This window comes from Rana temporaria, chromosome 10, assembly GCF_905171775.1.
Source record: "Rana temporaria chromosome 10, aRanTem1.1, whole genome shotgun sequence".
Taxonomy (NCBI): Eukaryota; Metazoa; Chordata; class Amphibia; order Anura; family Ranidae; genus Rana; species Rana temporaria.
Window position 1 is genome coordinate 1,252,116 of NC_053498.1, and position 25,795 is coordinate 1,277,910.

The following is a 25,795-nucleotide window of genomic DNA, read 5'->3' on the forward strand; positions in this document are numbered from 1 at the left end:
AAGGGATTTACCTTTGAAGTCTTCGGTAGCGTCGAAGCGAAGGCGGATCTGGTTCCGGTAGCGGCCGGTCTGATGGCACATCTTGGTGACACCGAAACAGAAGCAGGGAATGCAGCGAGAGTTGGTCTCCACGTGGAAGAAGCCCTCGGAGCAAGGACCTGGAAATCAAACATTGATCACCGATCACAATCCAATACACCAATATCCAATGCAAAGCATCATTTCATGACATTCAGCTCCGCCCACATGGACTTGGCTCCGCCTCTTCATTATGCCGCTCAGCCCTTTGCACCCAGGACGTTCAGTCAGAGCGGCCATGTTGGCGGAGATCATGCCGCCATTTTGTCGGAGACTTTGGATTGTGCGGACACAAATATTTTATTGGAGAAGAATTTTTACTGGTCTATAAATAAATCGGCGCCACCTCCCCCCCGATAGGTAACAATATCGCAAAAGAAAGAATTTGGGATTTTTTAAGGTGAGAAATTACAAAAACGTCAAAAAAGATTTTGTATCTAAAAATTTGACAGAATAAAATCCAAAAATTCACGATACAGTTTTCGGAATGTTCCGGCTGACAAAGCTCTCCACACGTTTCGCCTCGGTTAGCAGCTTCCTCAGGAGAATTACATTCCTCAGGCACCTGGAAACATGTAGAGAGTTTCGCCCGTCGGCACAGATATTTTATAGCGTTACCTCTGGAGGGCTTCAGGGACAGAACGCCGTCGGGAATACCGAACACCATGCCCTTGGCGTTGATGGCCTCACACGAGTAGGCGCCCTGATCGGCCTCCTTCACATCCCGAATGATGAGCGTCCCGTGTCCGTTCTCGCTGCTCATCGTTACTCTGCGGGGGAGGAAATGGGAGGTGAAACGCGATGACGTCACAATGGTGAAATCTTCTCCTGGCGGGGGAAGGGCGTACCTGCTGCTGGTGGGAATGTGGCCCCAGTTCAGTCTCCAGGTGATGATGGGGGTGGGGATACCGATGGCGACGCAGGTAAATCTCACCGTGTCCCCGCGAGAGGCCACGATACTTTCCTCTGGAGGGGTGATGACCTGGGGGGGGCCTGACACAAACACCAATCACAGATCAGAGAATAGAAAAGACAATTGGCGGGTCACTGACTACGAAACCCAAAGACACTCACTGCAGCCGACTTCATCAGAGCGGTCCGGACAGTCGGCCTCCTCGTCACACTGGTAACTTGCTGGGATACAGTTCCGGGATTGGACGCAGACAAACTGCTCCGGGGCGCACATGTCACTCGGCCCCTTCGTGGCTGCAAGGAACACGGGGACACCCTCAGTAATACACAGAGAAGGGGGTGCACGGGGCAGAGAAGGGGGTGCACCGGGCAGAGAAGGGGGTGCACGGGACAGAGAAGGGGGTGCACGGGGCAGAGAAGGGGGTGCACGGGGCAGAGAAGGGGGTGCACGGGGCAGAGAAGGGGGTGCACAGGGCAGAGAAGGGGGTGGATAGAGAAGGGGGTGCACAGGACAGAGAAGGGGGTGTACGGACAGAGAAGGGGGTGCACAGGACAGAGAAGGGGGTGCACAGGACAGAGAAGGGGGTGCACGGGACAGAGAAGGGGGTGCACGGGGCAGAGAAGGGGGTGCACCGGGCAGAGAAGGGGGTGCACGGGACAGAGAAGGGGGTGCACGGGACAGAGAAGGGGGTGCACGGGGCAGAGAAGGGGGTGCACGGGGCAGAGAAGGGGGTGCACGGGACAGAGAAGGGGGTGTACAGGACAGGGAAGGGGGTGCACGGGGCAGAGAAGGGGGTGCACGGGGCAGAGAAGGGGGTGCACGGGGCAGATAAGGGTTGCACGGGGCAGAGAAGGGGGTGCACGGGGCAGAGAAGGGGGTGCACAGGACAGAGAAGGGGGTGCACGGGGCAGAGAAGGGGGTGCACGGGGCAGAGAAGGGGGTGCACGGGGCAGAGAAGGGGGTGCACAGGACAGAGAAGGGGGTGCACGGGGCAGAGAAGGGGGTGCACGGGGCAGAGAAGGGGGTGCACGGGGCAGAGAAGGGGGTGCACGGGGCAGAGAAGGGGGTGCACGGGGCAGAGAAGGGGGTGCACGGGGCAGAGAAGGGGGTGCATGGGACAGAGAGGGGGGTGCACGAGACAGAGAGGGGGGTGCACAGGACAGAGAGGGGGGTGCACAGGACAGAGAGGGGGGTGCACAGGACAGAGAAGGGGGTGAACGGGGCAGAGAAGGGGGTGCATGGGACAGAGAGGGGGGTGCACGAGACAGAGAGGGGGGTGCACAGGACAGAGAGGGGGGTGCACAGGACAGAGAGGGGGGTGCACAGGACAGAGAAGGGGGTGCACAGGACAGAGAAGGGGGTGAACGAGAGAGAGGGGGGTGCATGGGACAGAGAAGGGGGTGCACGAGACAGAGAGGGGGGTGCATGGGACAGAGAAGGGAGTGAACGGGGCAGAGAAGGGGGTGCATGGGACAGAGAAGGGGGTGCATGGGACAGAGAAGGGGGTGCACGAGACAGAGAGGGGGGTGCACGGGGCAGAGAAGGGGGTGCACGGGGCAGAGAAGGGGGTGCACCGGGCAGAGAAGGGGGTGTACGGGACAGAAAAGGGGGTGCACAGGGCAGAGAAGGGGGTGCACGGGGCAGAGAAAGGGGTTTCAACGGGACAGAGAAGGGGGTGCACCGGGCAGAGAAGGGGGTGTATGGGACAGAAAAGGGGGTGCACGGGGCAGAGAAGGGGGTGCACGGGGCAGAGAAAGGGGTGCACGGGGCAGAGAAAGGGGTGCACGGGACAGAGAAAGGGGTGAACGGGGCAGAGAAGGGGGTGCACGGGACAGAGAAGGGGGTGCACGAGACAGAGAAGGGGGTGCACAGGACAGAGAGGGGGGTGCACGAGACAGAGAAGGGGGTGCACAGGACAGAGAGGGGGGTGCACAGGACAGAGAAGGGGGTGAACGGGGCAGAGAAAGGGGTGCACGGGACAGAGAAGGGGGTGAACGGGGCAGAGAAAGGGGTGCACGGGACAGAGAAGGGGGTGCACAGGACAGAGGAGGGGGTGCACAGGACAGAGGAGGGGGTGCACGGGACAGAGAAGGGGGTGCACGGGGCAGAGAAGGGGGTGAACGGGGCAGAGAAGGGGGTGAACGGGGCAGAGAAAGGGGTGCACGGAACAGAGAAGGGGGTGCACGGGACAGAGAAGGGGGTGCACGAGACAGAGAGGGGGGTGCACGGGGCAGAGAAGGGGGTGCACGGGGCAGAGAAGGGGGTGCACGGGGCAGAGAAAGGGGTTTCAACGGGACAGAGAAGGGGGTGCACCGGGCAGAGAAGGGGGTGTATGGGACAGAAAAGGGGGTGCACGGGGCAGAGAAGGGGGTGCACGGGGCAGAGAAAGGGGTGCACGGGACAGAGAAAGGGGTGAACGGGGCAGAGAAAGGGGTGAACGGGGCAGAGAAGGGGGTGCACGGGACAGAGAAGGGGGTGCACGAGACAGAGAAGGGGGTGCACAGGACAGAGAGGGGGGTGCACAGGACAGAGAAGGGGGTGAACGGGGCAGAGAAAGGGGTGCACGGGACAGAGAAGGGGGTGAACGGGGCAGAGAAGGGGGTGCACAGGACAGAGGAGGGGGTGCACGGGACAGAGAAGGGGGGGCACAGGACAGAGAAAGGGGTGCACGGGACAGAGAAGGGGGTGCACAGGACAGAGAAAGGGGTGCACGGGGCAGAGAAGGGGGTGAACGGGGCAGAGAAGGGGGTGAACGGGGCAGAGAAAGGGGTGCACGGGACAGAGAAGGGGGTGAACGGGGCAGAGAAAGGGGTGCACGGAACAGAGAAGGGGGTGCACGGGGCAGAGAAGGGGGTGCACGGGACAGAGAAGGGGGTGAACGGGGCAGAGAAGGGGGTGAACGGGGCAGAGAAGGGGGTGAACGGGGCAGAGAAGGGGGTGAACGGGGCAGAGAAGGGGGTGCACGGGGCAGAGAAGGGGGTGAACGGGGCAGAGAAGGGGGTGAACGGGGCAGAGAAGGGGGTGCACGGGACAGAGAAGGGGGTGCACAGGACAGAGAAGGGGGTGCACGGGGCAGAGAAGGGGGTGCACGGGGCAGAGAAAGGGGTTTCAACGGGACAGAGAAGGGGGTGCACCGGGCAGAGAAGGGGGTGTATGGGACAGAAAAGGGGGTGCACGGGGCAGAGAAGGGGGTGCACGGGGCAGAGAAAGGGGTGCACGGGACAGAGAAAGGGGTGAACGGGGCAGAGAAAGGGGTGAACGGGGCAGAGAAGGGGGTGCACGGGACAGAGAAGGGGGTGCACGAGACAGAGAAGGGGGTGCACAGGACAGAGAGGGGGGTGCACAGGACAGAGAAGGGGGTGAACGGGGCAGAGAAAGGGGTGCACGGGACAGAGAAGGGGGTGAACGGGGCAGAGAAGGGGGTGCACAGGACAGAGGAGGGGGTGCACGGGACAGAGAAGGGGGTGCACAGGACAGAGAAAGGGGTGCACGGGACAGAGAAGGGGGTGCACAGGACAGAGAAAGGGGTGCACGGGGCAGAGAAGGGGGTGAACGGGGCAGAGAAGGGGGTGAACGGGGCAGAGAAAGGGGTGCACGGGACAGAGAAGGGGGTGAACGGGGCAGAGAAAGGGGTGCACGGAACAGAGAAGGGGGTGCACGGGGCAGAGAAGGGGGTGCACGGGACAGAGAAGGGGGTGAACGGGGCAGAGAAGGGGGTGAACGGGGCAGAGAAGGGGGTGAACGGGGCAGAGAAGGGGGTGAACGGGGCAGAGAAGGGGGTGCACGGGGCAGAGAAGGGGGTGAACGGGGCAGAGAAGGGGGTGAACGGGGCAGAGAAGGGGGTGCACGGGACAGAGAAGGGGGTGCACAGGACAGAGAAGGGGGTGCACGGGACAGAGAAGGGGGTGCACGGGGCAGAGAAGGGGGTGCACGGGACAGAGAACGGGGTGCACAGGACAGAGAAGGGGGTGCACAGGGGACCCTATCAGGTAAGATGCAGAAGAGGGGGACTTACGGCAATTGATCTCATCAGAATTGTCTCCGCAGTCATCGTCACCGTCACAGCGCCAGAGCTTGAGGGCGCAGCGCCCGTTCTTACACTTGAACTCGTTGGGCTCGCAGGGGGAGGGGGTACCTGGGGGAATTAGATGGGGTGAGATTAGAGGATGTACAGCGCTACGGAGCCTGTGAGCGCCATATTAGCAGAATGCACCATTTGCTGATGCTAAAATCAAACGTTCTCAGGCTATTTCCTCTACAGGTTGAATGTTATTGGTAACGTAGCGCATTATGACCTCTAGATGGAGCTGAGGTTTAGAAAAACAAGTATTTATTTCCTTCGATCCTCAGCGCCATCTGGTGGCTATAATGTGGTATTTTTTCCTAACCACTCTTTTTTTTATGAATAAATAGCCTCCGCCCCACGCGGAATATTTGATTTTGCGCCATTCGCACACAATGAATGCACCAGAAGTTCGCTGGAGAATAGTTACGCCATTTCTTTTGATAAATACACTCCATAGTGTCTGTCAGCCCCCCCCCCAGTAAGAGAAATGTCCAATCCCGAGAGGAGGAAGCACTCACCGCAGTTCAGTTCATCGCTGCCGTCTCTGCAGTCGCGCTCTCCATCGCACAGATAATCGCGGGGAATACACTGCCCGTTGGGGCACCGCGCCTCTTCCCTCCGACACGGGCGCGGCTCGTCTATGGGGGGCTTGGGGGTGGTACGTCTGAAAGGTGTGGTGGCCACCACCTGCGGCCTTGTGTATATGGGCGGGGGAGGGGTGGTGGCGGCGGCGGGGCGGGGGGTGTAGATCGGTCTGGTGGTGATGACGGACGGGGTGGTCGCGATCGACTCTCCGGGTTCTGTACAAAAGAAAAAAAAAGTGCGTCAATGATCAGAAAAAAAAACACAAAACATGGCGGAACCAGACGGCGCGCCGCCGTTCAAACCGGATCCCAACGGGGGCCGAAAAAAAACATAACGATTGCTGTTCATTTCCTGTGACTGCAGCGCCCTCTAGTGGCTGTCATCTTCACGAAATACTTCAAATCAGGAAGATTCCACATTATGGACACTAGAGGGAGCTGCAGTCATAGGAAATAAACCGATCAGACAAATGATTGTTCATTATCTCTGCGGGAAGGTTTGAGATCGTTTTCTATGAAGAGTGATCCCCACCGATCGTTTTCTATGAAGAGTGATCCCCACCGACGATCGTTTTTCTTCGCTTTGGATGGAGCGATGAAGGATTAACCCCTTCCCTACCGGGGGGCCAGTTCTGTCCTCTCCTCTCCTTCATGGAAAAATCATCTTATTTTTTGCTAGAAAATTACTCAGAACCCCCACACATTATATATGTTTTTTTTAGCAGACACCCTAGGGAATAAAATGGCGGTCGTTGCAACTTTTTATCTCGCACGGTATTCGCGCAATCATTTTTCAAACGCCTTTTTCTTGGATAGAAAAAACGGTTTCATGAATTATAAAATAACAAAACTGCAAAGTTAGTTCATTTTTTTTGTAGAATGTGAAAGATGAAGTTACGCCGAGTAAATAGATACCTAACATGTCACGCTTTAAAATTGCGTCCGCTCGTGGAATGGCGCCAAACTTCGGTACTTAAAAATCTCCATAGGCGACGCTTATTTATTATTATTTTTTACAGGTTACCAGTTTAGAGTTGGGAGGAGGTCTAGGGCTAGAATTATTGCTCTCGCTCAGACGCACGCGATGATACCTCACATGTGTGGTTTGAACGGCGTTTACATATGTTGGCGGGACTTACGTGTGCGTTTGCTTCTGAGCGAGAGCTCCCGGGGACAGGCGCGGTTTACATTTTTTTATTTTTTTATTTTATTTTTATTTTATATTTTATTTTATATTTTATTTTATATTTTTATTTTATTTTTTACTTTTATTTTATATTTTTATTTTATTTTTTACTTTTATTTTAAATTTTTATTTTATTTTTTATTTTTATTGTACTTAATTTTTTTAAATTTTTACACTTTTTGTTACATTTAATTTTTTTTATCACTTTTATTCCTATTACAATTAATGGGCTAGATTCAGGTACATTTGCGCTTTTTTTTTACGGAGGCGCAGGGCAACGTTTTTGCCCTGCGCCCCCGCAAATTTTCTGCGCTACCCGCGATTCACGGAGCAGTAGCTCTGTAAATTGCGTGTGCGCTCTTTAAAATTGCCCGGCGTAAGCGCGCGCAATTTAAATGATCCCGTAGGGGGCGGGAATCATTTAAATTAGGCGCGTTCCCGCGCCGAGCGTAGTGCGCATGCTCCGTCGGGAAACTTTCCCGACTTGCATTGCGGCAAATGACGTTGCAAGGACGTCATTTGCTTCAAAGTGAACGTGAATGGCGTCCAGCGCCATTCACGATTCACTTACGCAAACTACGTAAATTTTAAATTTCGCGACGCGGGAACGACGGGTATACGTAGCATTGGCTGCCCCTGCTAATAGCAGGGGCAGCCTTACGCGAAAACCGCCGCACGCAAACGACGTAAACTGCGTACGCAGGGCTCGCGCAACGTTGTGAATCGGTGTTAGTATACAATTTGCATACTATAGGCTGAGCACAACGGGAACGCCACCTAGCAACCATCGCAAGAATGCAGCCTAAGATATGCGGGCATAAGAGCCTTATGCCACGCACATCTTAGGCTGCAGTCGGCGTATCGAGGTTCCTGAATCAGGAGCATTCGTTACGCCGGAGCAAGCAAGCAATTGCGCTGCATAACTATGGTTACGCAGGCGCAATTGCTCTCTGAATCCGGGCCACTGTAAACATCCCTTGTAATAGGAATCTATGGTGACAGGTCCGCTTTATGGAGAGAGGCGGGGTCAATAAGAACTCCCCTTCCCCCCACATCTCTCCTCCAGCACGGAGAACATGAGATCAGGAAAAATAAAAAATTCACCGATCTAATGCCGCGATCGCGGCTTTGTTTACTTCCGGGGTATCCGGGCGTGATGTCATAACGTCGCCCCCGGACCTCCGACGATCATAGAGATGACTGGTGACCATCTGGTCACCAGTCATCTCTATGCTTCCCATCCGGCACCGGCCGATCGTTTCTCCGGGTCTCTGATGGCACTGGAGAGCCCGGAGTAGCACGGGAGAGCCTGGATGGCGGCAGGGGGGGGGGGGGCGTCCCCTCCCATCACCTATAAGAACGATCGAGCGGTGGAACAGCCTCTGTGATCATTCTTATGGTGAAGGGAATCGCTGGCAGAAAATAATGATCTCTGAATGATGCCTGTAGCTGCCCCCGTCATTCAGATATCCCCCCCCTGAAGTCCAGAACATCATATGACGTCCTTGGGCAGGAAGTGGTTATCCCCCCCCCGCTATCCGGGGGCACCATTGGAGAGATTCCTTCTATCTTCCTGTCCCGGTGACAACGCTTTCAGGAAGTTTCCGAGGAGGGGACACTGCGGAATGTGTTGGAGGATTTCTCCTCGGCCCCCCGCCAGGACGGCTCCAAGGCTGCACACCAACAATAATGGGGCCCCAACGTGAGCATCAATGTCCCGGATTCCTAGAGAAGTGCTGGCCCCTGATTGGCTGCCCAGTTCATACATTATGGGGGGGGTCATGTCTGTCTCTTACCACACTGAATCTCATCGGAGAAGTCCCGGCAGTCGGATCGGCCGTCGCAGTGATAGATTCTGGGAATGCACTCCCCGTTGCTGCATGTAAAGTCTGTGTCGCCGCAGAGCGCGCTGTCAGCTGGAAGATCATGCATTATCATGGGTTAGTATGTCCCCCTTTGTCTGTCCCCAATTCACATCCAGGAGGCAGGTCCTTGTCCCCACCACAGACCCCTCTATTGAGTCCCAGGTCCTTGTCCCCACCACAGACCCCTCTATGAAATCCCAGGTCCTTGTCCCCATCCACAGACCCCTCTATGAGATCCCAGGTCCTTGTCCCCATCCACAGACCCCTCTATGAGGTCCTAGGTCCTTGTCCCCACCACAGACCCCCATATGAGGTCCTTGTCCCCACCACAGACCCCCATATGAGGTCCCAGGTCATTGTCCCCACCACAGACCCCCTCTATGAGGTCCTAGGTCCTTGTCCCCACCACAGACCCCCATATGAGGTCCCAGGTCATTGTCCCCACCACAGACCCCTCTATGAGGTCCCAGGTCCTTGTCCCCATCCACAGAACCCTCTGGGAGGTCCCAGGTCCTTGTCCCCATCCACAGACCCCTCTATGAGGTCCCAGGTCCTTGTCCCCAACCACAGACCCCTCTATGAGGTCCCAGGTCCTTGTCCCCAACCACAGACCCCTCTATGAGGTCCCAGGTTCTTGTCCCCACCACAGACCCCTCTGGGAGGTCCCAAGTTTTCGTCCCCACCACAGACCCCTCTGGGAGGTCCCAGGTTCTTGTCCCCACCACAGACCCCTCTATGAGGTCCCAGGTCCTTGTCCCCATCACAGACCCCTCTATGAGGTCCCAGGTCCTTGTCCCCACCACAGACCCCTCTATGAGGTCCCAGGTCCTTGTCCCCACCACAGACCCCTCTACGAGGTCCCAGGTCCTTGTCCCCACCACAGACCCCTCTGGGAGGTCCCAGGTCCTTGTCCCCAACCACAGACCCCTCTATTGAGTCCCAGGTCCTTGTCCCCACCACAGACCCCTCTATGAAATCCCAGGTCCTTGTCCCCATCCATAGACCCCTCTATGAGATCCCAGGTCCTTGTCCCCATCCACAGACCCCTCTATGAGGTCCCAGGTCCTTCTCCCCATCACAGACCCCTCTATGAGGTCCCAGGTCCTTGTCCCCATCACAGACCCCTCTGGGAGGTCCCAGGTCCTTGTCCCCACCACAGACCCCTCTATGAGGTCCCAGGTCCTTGTCCCCACCACAGACCCCTCTATGAGGTCCCAAATCTTTTTCCCCCATCCACAGACCCCTCTATGAGGTCCCAGGTCCTTGTCCCCATCCACAGACCCCTCTATGAGGTCCCAGGTCCTTGTCCCCATCCACAGACCCCTCTATGAGGTCCCAGGTCCTTGTCCCCATCCACAGACCCCTCTATGAGGTCCCAGGTCCTTGTCCCCATCCCCAGACCCCTCTATGAGATCCCAGGTCCTTGTCCCCATCCCCAGACCCCTCTATGAGATCCCAGGTCCTTGTCCCCAACCACAGACCCCTCTGGGAGGTCCCAGGTCCTTGTCCCCACCACAGACCCCTCTATGAGGTCCCAGGTCCTTGTCCCCCACCACAGACCCCTCTATGAGGTCCCAGGTCCTTGTCCCCACCACAGACCCCTCTGGGAGGTCCCAGGTCCTTGTCCCCACCACAGACCCCTCTATGAGGTCCCAGGTCCTCGTCCCACGTTGGGCAGCAGAATGCAAAGAGCCCATTGGCCAGCACAAAGCCCCCAACCCATACCAGGCCCTGGTTAGTAAGCAGGTTCTGCTCCCTGGACGTTTTTAGGATTTGGCCCCCTTCAGTACTCACCACAGCCTTCCTCATCGGACATGTCCCGGCAATCATGGCGCTGGTCACATCTGAACTCCAAGGGGACGCACTCACCGCTGGTGCAGGTGAACTCATCCACCGTACATGTCCGCACCGGAGGGGTTACTGAGGAGAGAAACCAATATTACAATCTCAGCAAACATGCATATTATAGGGCGGGGGAAGAGCCATGGATCCACCATTGGGGAGGACCAAAGTCTGACAGCGGGGAATCGCACTGCGACAAGTGCAGCCATCACTAATACAATGACACTCGCCATGCTGGTAAGTCAGACAGGGACAAGCTGACACTGGGGGGTCTGGCCACTGGCAGGTCTGGTCACTGGGGGGTCTGGTCACTGGCGGGTCTGGTCACTGGGGGGTCTGGTCACTGGAGGGTCTGGTCACTGGAGGGTCTGGTCACTGGAGGGTCTGGTCACTGGAGGGTCTGGTCACAGGAGGGTCTGGTCACAGGAGGGTCTGGTCACTGGGGGGTCTGGTCACTGGGGGGTCTGGTCACTGGGGGGTCTGGTCACTGTAGAGTCTGGGACTGATAACCGGGGGGTCTGGTCACTGGGGGGTCTGGTCACTGGAGGGTCTGGTCACTGGAGGGTCTGGTCACTGGGGGGTCTGGTCACTGGGGGGTCTGGTCACTGGAGGGTTTTAGTCACTGGAGGGTTTTAGTCACTGGAGGGTTTTGGTCACGGGAGGGTCTGGTCACGGGAGGGTCTGGTCACGGGAGGGTCTGGTCACGGGGGGGGTCTGGTCACAGGGGGGTCTGGTCACTGGGGGGTCTGGTCACTGGAGGGTCTGGTCACGGGAGGGTCTGGTCACTGGAGGGTCTGGTCACTGGGGGGTCTGGTCACTGGGGGGTCTGGTCACTGGAGGGTTTTAGTCACTGGAGGGTTTTAGTCACTGGAGGGTTTTAGTCACTGGAGGGTTTTAGTCACTGGAGGGTTTTAGTCACGGGAGGGTCTGGTCACTGGAGGGTCTGGTCACTGGAGGGTTTTAGTCACTGGAGGGTCTGGTCACTGGGGGGTCTGGTCACTGGAGGGTTTTAGTCACTGGAGGGTCTGGTCACGGGAGGGTCTGGTCACGGGAGGGTCTGGTCACGGGGGGGGTCTGGTCACTGGGGGGTCTGGTCACTGTATGTAACTCTATGGTATGGGGATGTGATCTCTCCCCGGCCCCCCTACACGTGAAAACCAAAACATACTTCAACAAGACAAATGAGTGGTGGTTTTGTTCGGAGCCCCGTCACCCCTCATGTGAGAACCTTCTCTATCACCACAACCATCAGATGTCTGGGAGGAGGGTTCATAGGACTGTCAGTTGTCACCCAGAATAACCAATCAGGGCGAGTAAAACGGAGAAGCTGAATTTCGGCCCAGCGTTGCTCGGGTGGCACATTGAGATATAAGCACAGGTCATATGTGACAAGCAACGCCAGCATTAGATAAAAAACAGAAGATCTCCCCGAGGAGCGCATGGGCCATCATCCACCCGACTTCAAAGCAACTTCATTACAAGCACAAGATTAGTCTGATGAGAAACACAGCAACTCCTTTATTAGTGCGAGACGGCGAGTCCCATGACAGAGCCGCCGCCGCCGCCATCAACATCAGGCCCATTATAAGCAGCTGATCCAACATGGCGGACAGCGATGGGGCACACAATTCCACCAATAAGGAGCCCGGGGGGCACACAATTCCACCAATAAGGAGTCCGGGGGGCACACAATTCCACCAATAAGGAGTCCGGGGGACACACAATTCCACCAATAAGGAGTCCGGGGGGCACACAATTCCACCAATAAGGAGTCCGGGGGGCACACAATTCCACCAATAAGGAGTCCGGGGGGCACAGCACACCACAAGCAACTTACCTGGAGGCTCAAACCCAACAGGAGGAGGGGGCGTTTGTGCTGCACAGAGAGAGGATCAGCCAGAGAGAGAGACAGACAGACCATCAGAGAGAGAGAAAGAGAGAGAGAGAGAGAGAGACAGACCATCAGTGAGAGAGACAGACAGACCATCAGAGAGATAGAGAGAGACAGACCATCGGTGAGAGAGAAAGAGAGAGAGAGAGAGAGAGAGAGAGAGAGACAGACCATTGGTGAGAGAGAAGGACAGACAGACCATCAGTGAGAGAGAGAGAGAGAGAGAGAGAGACAGACAGACCATCGGTGAGATAGAAAGACAGACCGACTATCGGTCATAGAGAGAGACAGACAGACCATCCATCGGAAAGAAAAAGACAGATGATGGGTTGATGATCTGCAGAGGACTCACCGGCTCCCAGGCGTCGGAATTGGAATCCCCGGGTGGAGGTGACGTAGCTGGCGATGGAGCCGCTCTCAATCACGGAGTACAACACCTGGCGGATTTGTCCATCGTTGATGTTACCTTCCGATCCCACGTCCAGCTCCACAAACACATCACCATCAATCAACCTGCAGAGACGGGGAGACTGTGAGGTGACGGGGCAAATTCCTCATCATCACATAAAGCTCAACTCCAGAGAGACACGGCAAGAATAAACCCCAACCCCCCAACCTCCAGAACGTAGAAGACATCTCCATGGGGTGACCAATCCCAATACCCCAACCTCCAGAACATAGAAGATATCTCCATGGAGTGACCAATCCCAACACCCAACCTCCAGAACGTAGAAGACATCTCCATGGAGTGACCAATCCCAACCCCCCAACCTCCAGAACGTAGAAGACATCTCCATGGGGTGACCAATCCCAACCTCCAGAACGTAGAAGACATCTCCATGGGGTGACCAATCCCAACCTCCAGAACGTAGAAGACATCTCCATGGAGTGACCAATCCCAACCCCCCAACCTCCAGAACGTAGAAGACATCTCCATGGAGTGACCAATCCCAACACCCAACCTCCAGAACGTAGAAGAGATCTCCATGGAGTGACCAATCCCAACCCCCCAACCTCCAGAACGTAGAAGACATCTCCATGGAGTGACCAATCCCAACACCCAACCTCCAGAACGTATAAGACATCTCCATGGAGTGACCAATCCCAACACCCCAACATCCAGAACGTAGAAGATATCTCCATGGAGTGACCAATCCCAACCCCCCAACCTCCAGAACGTAGAAGACATCTCCATGGAGTGACCAATCCCAACCCCCCAACCTCCAGAATGTAGAAGACATCTCCATGGAGTGACCAATCCCAACCCCCCAACCTCCAGAACGTAGAAGATATCTCCATGGAGTGACCAATCCCACCCCCCCCAACATCCAGAATGTAGAAGATATCTCCATGGGGTGACCAATCCCAACACCCCAACCTCCAGAACGTAGAAGACATCTCCATGGAGTGACCAATCCCAACCCCCCAACATCCAGAACGTAGAAGATATCTCCATGGGGTGACCAATCCCAACACCCCAACCTCCAGAACGTAGAAGACATCTCCATGGAGTGACCAATCCCAACCCCCCAACCTCCAGAACGTAGAAGACATCTCCATGGAGTGACCAATCCCAACCCCCCAACCTCCAGAACGTAGAAGATATCTCCATGGAGTGACCAATCCCAACCCCTCAACCTCCAGAACGTAGAAGATATCTCCATGGAGTGACCAATCCCAACACCCCAATCTCCAGAACGTAGAAGACATCTCCATGGAGTGACCAATCCCAACCCCCCAACCTCCAGAACGTAGAAGACATCTCCATGGAGTGACCAATCCCAACCCCCCAACCTCCAGAACGTAGAAGAGATCTCCATGGAGTGACCAATCCCAACACTCCAACCCCCAACCTCCAGAACGTAGAAGACATCTCCATGGAGTGACCAATCCCAACCCCCCAACCTCCAGAACGTAGAAGACATCTCCATGGAGTGACCAATCCCAACCCCCCAACCTCCAGAACGTAGAAGAGATCTCCATGGAGTGACCAATCCCAACCCCCCAACCTCCAGAACGTAGAAGATATCTCCATGGAGTGACCAATCCCAACCCCCCAACCTCCAGAACGTAGAAGACATCTCCATGGAGTGACCAATCCCAACACTCCAACCCCCAACCTCCAGAACGTAGAAGACATCTCCATGGAGTGACCAATCCCAACACCCCAACATCCAGAACGTAGAAGATATCTCCATGGAGTGACCAATCCCAACACCCCAACCTCCAGAACGTAGAAGACATCTCCATGGAGTGACCAATCCCAACATCCAGAACGTAGAAGACATCTCCATGGAGTGACCAATCCCAACACCCCAACCTCCAGAACGTAGAAGATATCTCCATGGAGTGACCAATCCCAACACCCCAACCTCCAGAACGTAGAAGACATTTCCATGGAGTGACCAATCCCACCCCCCCAACATCCAGAACGTAGAAGATATCTCCATGGAGTGACCAATCCCAACACCCCAACCTCCAGAACGTAGAAGATATCTCCATGGAGTGACCAATCCCAACACCCCAACCTCCAACCTCCAGAACGTAGAAGATATCTCCATGGAGTGACCAATCTCAACACCCCAACCTCCAGAACGTAGAAGATATCTCCATGGAGTGACCAATCCCAAGCTGGGAAGTCTTCCCCCCTCCCTCCAGAGAGACATGGCAAGAGTAAACCCTGACACCCCAACCTCCAAGATGTAGACGATATCTCCATGGAAAGCACCTATACCAGGCTGGGCAGTCTTCCTCCCTCCAGAGATGTACAAGTCTCAGCATTCCCCAATGGCTTCCATCCACAATACATAACCAAATATCATCATCTGCTTACACTTCATTACAGAGCTAGAACTTCCATGGAGCCTCCAGAAGCTCTGCTACTTCACCTCCCTGAACTACTACTGCCTATCGCCTTTCCCTACACAAGTCTCTCCCGGCATCCAAGATGTCCTCCACATCCCTTGCCCTCCTTGGCGCACACCTGGCATGCCTCTGATGTCACAGTACAAGGATGGTATGCCCAGTGTGGGCCAGAAGACCCCACCCTGTCCCCCATTGGTCGGAGAAATACTCCTCTAAGCACACTCTTTACTTACTTGACGTAGACGACATTAACCATTTGTTCTCCCGCGATTTTGTAATATTCGGACTCCAGCTGAAATGGAAGGAATAGGCATTTAGTGACCATTATTGAGACACACAGAAAATCGCATTATAAAGGCAATAACAGGGGCGAGCGACATGATCTCACCGTGTCAACGACGGCCTCGGACAGATCCCGGAACTGTTCGGAGGAGACATTGTCCAGGTCCGGCGTGTATTCTATAGACGTGGTGAAATTTACTAGAGCTCTGTAATAAACTGGAAGAGAGAGGAAAATCCATTACCAACCCAATAACGGAGAACGGGGCACATACCAAACAGTTCCTCGCCAATAATCCCTGGAGACAAAAGCAAGAAGTCAACACGAGGGCACCTCAGGTCATCCCAAAAACTGGCTGGGACCATCATGCAGCAAGCACGGGCGGGCACTGAAACTGGCAGGGGTACCCGTTACCGGTGCCAGGGAAACACAATGACCACAGCAGACAAAAAACACTTAATAACAGAAACTACAATGTAACTAAGAACATCATTGGCTCTCCTCGGCCCTTCCAGAGCCCATAGTGGGCTGTCACCTCCCAGTCCTACCACTAGAGGGCGCCATGTACACAGTATGGAAAAAACGCAATCGGAGATCCACAATATACACGGATTTCCAAAGAATTTGCCGCAATATGTGCGATTATTTTCATGTGTGTCACACTGGAGACAATTGTGTGTTGTGAAGATTCCCCAACTTATCTAGAACCCCCTCATTGCCTTCCCCCTAGATTGTCAGCTCTAAGGACGGCCAGGCGCTCACGTTCTCTCTGGGCGGTCGGCCGGGCTGCAGCAGGCCCTGGAATGGGATCCATCCACCGGAGCTCCTCCTGTCCCCTTCACAGACAGTCATAGGGCAGCTGGATAGTTTCTGCTGCCTGGCCCGACTCCTGACCTGAACAGGCAGCCGGCCAGACGCGGAGAGGCCAGGTGAGCGGCGCGGGCTGAAGGAGCAGCTCACCTGCTTTGTGTGCCCTATGGCTGCCTGGAGCCTGTTGGTCGGTCCAAATTAGGCGGCCGAGAGGACCCTGTGGGTGCGAGGCCTTAGGCGGTCGCCTAATTTGCCTAATTAGAGAGCCGTCTCTGGGAGCCGGGCCCTCCGATTCCTCTGCAATGCAATTGTAATGCAACTGTAATGTCTGCCTTCGTTTTGTTAAGCGCTGCGTAAACTGTTGGCGCGATATAAATCCTGTATAATAATAATAAATGTAGGGGCCACAATAAAGCCCACTGTCAGCAAGGAGAAAGTTCCCCTAAACTGTGGCTGGGAGACGGATCGTGGAGAGCGCGGCATAGAAACGCGTGGCAGGAACGAGCACCAGGGAGCGGGATATGCTGAGACTTGCAATGCAGTTTATATAAACATCACAAAGTAACAAAGGTGTGGATGGCGCCGGTGTTACGGAGGAAACGCCACACAATTTTCTCCAAGTTCACGGCTAAGATTCAAAGAACCAGAAACTTTGTATGCCTGAAAAATTACAACGTTTATCCCACAGAAGTGATATGAAATAGGTGACCTGATGAGGCCTGAGAGCAGGGCCACACAAACCCAGGGGCCAAGCAACCAACAGGCCAGGAGCCAAAGACCCAGGGGCCAAGCAACCAACAGGCCAGGAGCCAAGGAGCCAAAGACCCAGGGGCCAAGCAACCAACAGGCCTGAGAGCAGGGCCACACAAACCCAGGAGCCAAGCACCCAACAGGCCAGGAGCCAAGGAGCCAAAGACCCAAGGGCCAAGCAACCAACAGGCCTGAGAGCAGGGCCACACAAACCCAGGAGCCAAGCACCCAACAGGCCAGGAGCCAAGGAGCCAAAGACCCAGGGGCCAAGCAACCAACAGGCCAGGAGCCAAAGACCCAGAAGCCAAGCAACCAACAGGCCAGGAGCCAAGGAGCCAAAGACCCAGAAGCCAAGCAACCAACAGGCCAGGAGCCAAGGAGCCAAAGACCCAGGGGTCAAGCAAGCAACAGGCCAGGAGCCAAGGAGCCAAAGACACAGGGGCCAAGCAACCAACAGGCCAGGAGCCAAGGAGCCAAAGACCCAGGGGTCAAGCAAGCAACAGGCCAGGAGCCAAGGAGCCAAAGACCCAGGGGCCAAGCAACCAACAGGCCAGGAGCCAAGTGGCCAATGGACCAGTAGCCAAGGAGCCAATGACCCAGGAGCCAAGGAGCCAAAGACCCAGAAGCCAAGCAACCAACAGGCCAGGAGCCAAAGACCCAGGAGCCAAGCAACCAACAGGCCAGGAGCCAAGTGGCCAATAGACGAGGAGCCAAGCAGCCAATGTGCCAGTTTGATTCCAGGACACCATTATCCCAGAATGAAGGTGCCCGGGACAGAACTGCAAAATGCGGGACTGTCCCAGGCAATCCGGGACACGTGGTCACCCTACCTCCTACGTCTGGTCATATTGGTAGGTGGGATGGACTCGGTATCAGACTTGGGACCATGTTCTAGGTGATGGTCAGGAGTCCTCCATATAGTAGAACACGGCTCTGGAGCCTTACGGGGAATGAATAATCTTTCCTCAGTGACCCACCAAGGCAGATGATCATTTCCTGGAAATCATCGAGTCTTTTTCTCTGATTGGGATTTATGGCTCTGGATGGGATTTGGTGTCATGGCTGCAGCTGCTCCAATCTTCTGTACAGACGAGTTTCTGTCTTATTTCTCGGATCCCCGGAGACGGCGATTCTCCTTTCCCACCCAAAACATCTGCTCTCCTTTCCCATCTGTAAATACACCCCCCATTCCCACCGCACTCTGCGGGGGCCACGGAATGCTGAGCTCCTGATGGTACAGGGGCCCCTGAGGAGAACGCTGGATTGTGTCCCATCACTCCTCACCAGGAGAAACAGCTGTCAGAAATCAGATCTATCCGCAGGGAACCAGACATCTGTGCCAGGATGTTCCCCACACAGCTGGAGCAGCACGGACCTTCTACCAGCAGATCCCGTATAGACGCCAGTGTGACCCTCACCCCAATCAACCTAGAACGCCAGATACCAGTGTGACCCTCACCCCAATCAACCTAGAACGCCAGATACCAGTGTGACCCTCACCCCAAACAACCTAGAACACCAGATACCAGTGTGACCCTCACCCCAAACAACCTAGAACACCAGATACCAGTGTGACCCTCACCCCAAACAACCTAGAACGCCAGATACCAGTGTGACCCTCACCCCAATCAACCTAGAATAGACCCGGAACGCCAGATACCAGTGTGACCCTCACCCCAATCAACCTAGAACAGACCCGGAACACCAGATACCAGTGTGACCCTCACCCCAATCAACCTAGAACAGACCAAGAGCGCCAGATACCAGTGTGACCCTCACCCCAATCAACCTAGAACAGACCCGGAACGCCAGATACCAGTGTGACCCTCACCCCAATCAACCTAGAACGCCAGATACCAGTGTGACCCTCACCCCAATCAACCTAGAACGCCAGATACCAGTGTGACCCTCACCCCAATCAACCTAGAACAGACCCAGAGACCAAGAAATACCACAAGGACTGGAAGATATTCTAATCTAGATGCAGAAACAACTGCTGGTCCGAGTAGAAGAAACACGTTCTAGATATGGAGGAACTTCAGATTTCCAGAGCAGAAGGAACATTCTGGAGGAGAAACCCGTTCTACACAAAATGACTCCACATCTCCAGAAATGAGAAGTCTGCCGCCCAGATAAATATATCCCGGAACACGGACACCGAGGTTATTTAGGGATGACAACATTGAAGTCACATGAGCTCATACACCAATATACTCCGGAACGCCGATATACTGCAGAACGCCGATATACTGCAGAACGCCGATATACCGCACAACGCCGATATACCGCACAACGCCGATATACCGCACAACGCCGATATACCGCACAACGCCGATATACCGCACAACGCCGATATACCGCACAACGCCGATATACCGCACAACGCCGATATACCGCACAACGCCGATATACCGCACAACGCCGATATACCGCACAACGCCGATATACCGCACAACGCCGATATACCGCACAACGCCGATATACCGCACAACGCCGATATACCGCACAACGCCGATATGTCCCCTCCCGCGGCCTATAAGAACGATCGCTATGATGGTTCTTATGGTGCGCAGAATCGCCGTCTAAAAAAACGATATCTGAATGATGCCTGTAGCTCCTCCCATCATTCAGATATCCCCCCTAAAGTCCAGGATGTCATACGGTAGGGAAGGGGTTAAACAAACCCCCAACTCTACAACATGAAAGGGAATCCGCAGCAAATAATATAAAGACCCCATTCAACCCCCGACATTTCCTCCGAGCCAATCCTCCTTTCCTTCCGGCCCTTAACCCTTCCCTTCCACAATGGTGTCACTCCTCGTATGGAGATTCCCTCCGGCCCTTAACCCTTCCCTTCCCATTTTTCCTTCTCCTCGTGAAATGTTCCCTGTGCCACTGGCTGCAATACAACCCCAGAGCATGATTGATCCACCCCCATGCTTCACAGTTGGAGGTTCTTTTCATTAAATTCTGTGCCCTTTCTTCTCCAAACGTACTTTTGCTCATTCCGGCCAAAAAGTTATATTTTAACCTCATCGGCCCACAGAACTTGTTTCCAGAATGCGTCAGGCTTGTCTATATGTTCATTTGCAAAGTTCAAACGCTGATTTTTGTGGTGAGGACGTAGAAGAGGTTTTCTTCTGATGACTCTTCCATGAAGATCATATTTGTACAAGTATCTCTTTATAGTGGAATAGTGTACCACAACTCCAGTGTGTGCCAGATCTTTCTGGAGGGATGAATAGTGTACCACAACTCCAGTGTGTGCCAGATCTTTCTGGAGGGATGAATAGTGTACCACAACTCCAGTGTGTGCCAGATCTTTCTGGAGGGATGAATAGTGTACCACAACTCCAGTGTGTGCCAGATCTTTCTGGAGGGATGAATAGTGTACCACAACTCCAGTGTGTGCCAGATCTTTCTGGAGGGATGAATAGTGTACCACAACTCCAGTGTGTGCCAGATCTTTCTGGAGGGATGAATAGTGTACCACAACTCCAGTGTGTGCCAGATCTCTCTGGAGGGATGAATAGTGTACCACAACTCCAGTGTGTGCCAGATCTCTCTGGAGGGATGAATAGTGTACCACAACTCCAGTGTGTGCCAGATCTTTCTGGGGGGATGAATAGTGTACCACAACTCCAGTGTCTGCCAGATCTTTCTGGAGGGATGAATAGTGTACCACAACTCCAGTGTGTGCCAGATCTTTCTGGGGGGATGAATAGTGTACCACAACTCCAGTGTCTGCCAGATGTTTCTGGAGGGATGAATAGTGTACCACAACTCCAGTGTGTGCCAGATCTTTCTGGGGGGAGGAATAGTGTACCACAACTCCAGTGTGTGCCAGATCTTTCTGGAGGGATGAATAGTGTACCACAACTCCAGTGTGTGCCAGATCTTTCTGGAGGGATGAATAGTGTACCACAACTCCAGTGTGTGCCAGATCTTTCTGGAGGGATGAATAGTGTACCACAACTCCAGTGTGTGCCAGATCTTTCTGGAGGGATGAATAGTGTACCACAACTCCAGTGTCTGCCAGATCTTTCTGGAGGGATGAATAGTGTACCACAACTCCAGTGTGTGCCAGATCTTTCTGGAGGGATGAATAGTGTACCACAACTCCAGTGTGTGCCAGATCTTTCTGGAGGGATGAATAGTGTACCACAACTCCAGTGTGTGCCAGATCTTTCTGGAGGGATGAATAGTGTACCACAACTCCAGTGTGTGCCAGATCTTTCTGGAGGGATGAATAGTGTACCACAACTCCAGTGTGTGCCAGATCTTTCTGGAGGGATGAATAGTGTACCACAACTCCAGTGTGTGCCAGATCTTTCTGGAGGGATGAATAGTGTACCACAACTCCAGTGTGTGCCAGATCTTTCTGGAGGGATGAATAGTGTACCACAACTCCAGTGTGTGCCAGATCTTTCTGGAGGGATGAATAGTGTACCACAACTCCAGTGTGTGCCAGATCTCTCTGGAGGGATGAATAGTGTACCACAACTCCAGTGTGTGCCAGATCTTTCTGGAGGGATGAATAGTGTACCACAACTCCAGTGTGTGCCAGATCTTTCTGGAGGGATGAATAGTGTACCACAACTCCAGTGTCTGCCAGATCTTTCTGGAGGGATGAATAGTGTACCACAACTCCAGTGTGTGCCAGATCTCTCTGGAGGGATGAATAGTGTACCACAACTCCAGTGTGTGCCAGATCTTTCTGGAGGGATGAATAGTGTACCACAACTCCAGTGTGTGCCAGATCTTTCTGGAGGAATGAATAGTGTACCACAACTCCAGTGTGTGCCAGATCTTTCTGGAGGGATGAATAGTGTACCACAACTCCAGTGTCTGCCAGATCTTTCTGGAGGGATGAATAGTGTACCACAACTCCAGTGTGTGCCAGATCTCTCTGGAGGGATGAATAGTGTACCACAACTCCAGTGTGTGCCAGATCTTTCTGGAGGGATGAATAGTGTACCACAACTCCAGTGTGTGCCAGATCTTTCTGGAGGGATGAATAGTGTACCACAACTCCAGTGTGTGCCAGATCTTTCTGGGGGGATGAATAGTGTACCACAACTCCAGTGTGTGCCAGATCTTTCTGGGGGGATGAATAGTATACCACAACTCCAGTGTGTGCCAGATCTTTCTGGAGGGATGAATAGTGTACCACAACTCCAGTGTGTGCCAGATCTTTCTGGAGGGATGAATAGTGTACCACAACTCCAGTGTGTGCCAGATCTTTCTGGAGGGATGAATAGTGTACCACAACTCCAGTGTGTGCCAGATCTTTCTGGAGGGATGAATAGTGTACCACAACTCCAGTGTGTGCCAGATCTTTCTGGAGGGATGAATAGTGTACCACAACTCCAGTGTCTGCCAGATCTTTCTGGAGGGATGAATAGTGTACCACAACTCCAGTGTCTGCCAGATCTTTCTGGAGGGATGAATAGTGTACCACAACTCCAGTGTGTGCCAGATCTCTCTGGAGGGATGAATAGTGTACCACAACTCCAGTGTGTGCCAGATCTTTCTGGAGGGATGAATAGTGTACCACAACTCCAGTGTGTGCCAGATCTCTCTGGAGGGATGAATAGTGTACCACAACTCCAGTGTGTGCCAGATCTTTCTGGAGGGATGAATAGTGTACCACAACTCCAGTGTGTGCCAGATCTTTCTGGAGGAATGAATAGTGTACCACAACTCCAGTGTGTGCCAGATCTTTCTGGAGGGATGAATAGTGTACCACAACTCCAGTGTGTGCCAGATCTTTCTGGAGGGATGAATAGTGTACCACAACTCCAGTGTGTGCCAGATCTTTCTGGAGGGATGAATAGTGTACCACAACTCCAGTGTGTGCCAGATCTTTCTGGAGGGATGAATAGTGTACCACAACTCCAGTGTGTGCCAGATCTTTCTGGAGGGATGAATAGTGTACCACAACTCCAGTGTGTGCCAGATCTTTCTGGAGGGATGAATAGTGTACCACAACTCCAGTGTGTGCCAGATCTTTCTGGAGGGATGAATAGTGTACCACAACTCCAGTGTGTGCCAGATCTTTCTGGAGGGATGAATAGTGTACCACAACTCCAGTGTGTGCCAGATCTTTCTGGAGGGATGAATAGTGTACCACAACTCCAGTGTCTGCCAGATCTTTCTGGAGGGATGAATAGTGTACCACAACTCCAGTGTGTGCCAGATCTTTCTGGAGGGATGAATAGTGTACCACAACTCCAGTGTGTGCCAGATCTTTCTGGAGGGATGAATAGTGTACCACAACTCCAGTGTGTGCCAGATCTTTCTGGAGGGATGAATAGTGTACCACAACTCCAGTGTCTGCCAGATCTTTCTGGAGGGATGAATAGTGTACCACAACTCCAGTGTGTGCCAGATCTTTCTGGAGGGATGAATAGTGTACCACAACTCCAGTGTCTGCCAGATCTTTCTGGAGGGATGAATAGTGTACCACAACTCCAGTGTGTGCCAGATCTTTCTGGAGGGATGAATAGTGTACCACAACTCCAGTGTGTGCCAGATCTTTCTGGAGGGATGAATAGTGTACCACAACTCCAGTGTGTGCCAGATCTTTCTGGAGGAATGAATAGTGTACCACAACTCCAGTGTGTGCCAGATCTTTCTGGAGGGATGAATAGTGTACCACAACTCCAGTGTGTGCCAGATCTTTCTGGAGGAATGAATAGTGTACCACAACTCCAGTGTGTGCCAGATCTTTCTGGAGGGATGAATAGTGTACCACAACTCCAGTGTGTGCCAGATCTTTCTGGAGGGATGAATAGTGTACCACAACTCCAGTGTGTGCCAGATCTTTCTGGAGGGATGAATAGTGTACCACAACTCCAGTGTGTGCCAGATCTTTCTGGAGGGATGAATAGTGTACCACAACTCCAGTGTGTGCCAGATCTTTCTGGAGGGATGAATAGTGTACCACAACTCCAGTGTGTGCCAGATCTTTCTGGAGGGATGAATAGTGTACCACAACTCCAGTGTGTGCCAGATCTTTCTGGAGGGATGAATAGTGTACCACAACTCCAGTGTGTGCCAGATCTTTCTGGAGGGATGAATAGTGTACCACAACTCCAGTGTGTGCCAGATCTTTCTGGAGGGATGAATAGTGTACCACAACTCCAGTGTGTGCCAGATCTTTCTGGAGGGATGAATAGTGTACCACAACTCCAGTGTGTGCCAGATCTTTCTGGAGGGATGAATAGTGTACCACAACTCCAGTGTGTGCCAGATCTTTCTGGAGGGATGAATAGTGTACCACAACTCCAGTGTGTGCCAGATCTTTCTGGAGGGATGAATAGTGTACCACAACTCCAGTGTGTGCCAGATCTTTCTGGAGGGATCGCGCCGTCACACGTGGGCTTTTGCTTTTCTCACAATCCTGCGAGCCGTTCTGTCTGATATTTTTCTTGGTCTTCCAGATCTTGCTTTACCTTCCACTGTTCCTGATGACGGCCATTTCTTCATTACATTCCGAGGAACAGAGGATATTGACATCGGAAAACGCTTTGCGATCTTCTTATCGCTTCTCCAGCTTTGTGAGCGACAACTATTTTCACTTTTCTAGACAACTGCTTAGAAGAAGCCATGGCGCTGATTGTTGGGGGAGGGTCAGAGGAGTGACATCACCGGGTCTTCCCAGACGATCATTGAGAACAATCCATGACACTGGCAGCTCTCAGCTCTGCAAAGGGGGCGGGGCATGCTAGAAATTCTGCAGGGTGCCCAAACTTTTACACATGCCATTTTTTTGTTTTCTGTGATTATGAAAGTGTAAATGATGGAAATAAAATGTAACTTTTTCTGACATATTATAAGAATGTCTGATCTGTAATTTGATGCCTTTGGGAGATTTTTCCATCTTTCCTCGGCTTCGTTATGCACATTAATACACATTTTTATCTGGGGTGCCCAAACTTTCGTTCCCCACTGTACGTGTTGTATGGTGCCGGCCTTTCCGGAGACATTCCATATCTCAGTGTATGAAGAATGGTTGTAGGAGGAGCGGGGTGAGGGGTGAGGGGCTGCATGCTGTGTGCAGGACGGGGGGGGGGGGGGTTGTGTCTGAGTGGGCGGAGCTCCTGCAGGAAGAATGAGTACAGTGTGCAGAGGGGAGTGCGTGTCCCATGCAGCGTACACCAGAAACCTGCACCCCGTCACGTCTGTGTGCGGGGGAGGGGGGGGTACATCACACACCAACATGCAGAGGGGGGGGGGGCAACTGTGCAGCCAGGCCCATATCCCAGCATGCACAGCGCAGTCAGTGGGGGTGGGGACCACATCAAACTATTAAAGGGCTCAGACCCCGGCATGCATAGAGTAATGGGGGGGGGGGGGGCTCAGGACCACCAATATCACATCACACAGGTACAGCACTCAGACCCCGGCATGCAAAGTGCAGTCAGTGAGCGGGGGAGGGGAAGGTGGGGGTTGTAGGTCCCCTACACCCCGACATGCAGAGCCCCCCCCAGTGGGACTTACTCAGGAACGGTTCCTCCTGGTCCGGCTCAGACACACTCATACCCGCCAGTTGTGGCACTAGACGAGTCGGGGGAAAACCTAAGGGACAATGGGGGGGGGGTCCATAGAAGGGACAATGGGGGGGGGGGGTAGAAGGAAGAGAGACGGGGGGGGGGGGGGG

General features: G+C 53.8%; 1 protein-coding gene across 12 annotated transcripts in view; it reads right to left on the reverse strand.

The window, feature by feature from the left end:
• The window catches only part of HSPG2 (heparan sulfate proteoglycan 2), a 109,180-nt gene extending 83,471 nt beyond the window's left edge, over positions 1-25,709 (reverse strand). For 9 of the 12 annotated variants that reach the window (XM_040327029.1, XM_040327023.1, XM_040327026.1 and 6 more), the window contains exons 1-13: positions 25,636-25,709; positions 15,679-15,788; positions 15,524-15,582; positions 12,778-12,938; positions 12,372-12,410; positions 10,487-10,612; positions 8,624-8,743; positions 5,576-5,857; positions 5,007-5,126; positions 1,153-1,284; positions 927-1,071; positions 697-848; positions 12-158 (exon numbers count right to left, since the gene is read on the reverse strand). In XM_040327029.1, coding sequence (XP_040182963.1) covers positions 12-158; positions 697-848; positions 927-1,071; positions 1,153-1,284; positions 5,007-5,126; positions 5,576-5,857; positions 8,624-8,743; positions 10,487-10,612; positions 12,372-12,410; positions 12,778-12,938; positions 15,524-15,582; positions 15,679-15,788; positions 25,636-25,675 — 1,633 coding nt within the window. In that variant the 5' untranslated portion in view covers positions 25,676-25,709. The remainder of the gene's footprint in view (positions 1-11; positions 159-696; positions 849-926; positions 1,072-1,152; positions 1,285-5,006; positions 5,127-5,575; positions 5,858-8,623; positions 8,744-10,486; positions 10,613-12,371; positions 12,411-12,777; positions 12,939-15,523; positions 15,583-15,678; positions 15,789-25,635) is intronic. The other 3 variants (XM_040327021.1, XM_040327030.1, XM_040327027.1) reach the window with 2 other exon arrangements.
• Between the last annotated feature and the right edge of the window lie 86 nt (positions 25,710-25,795).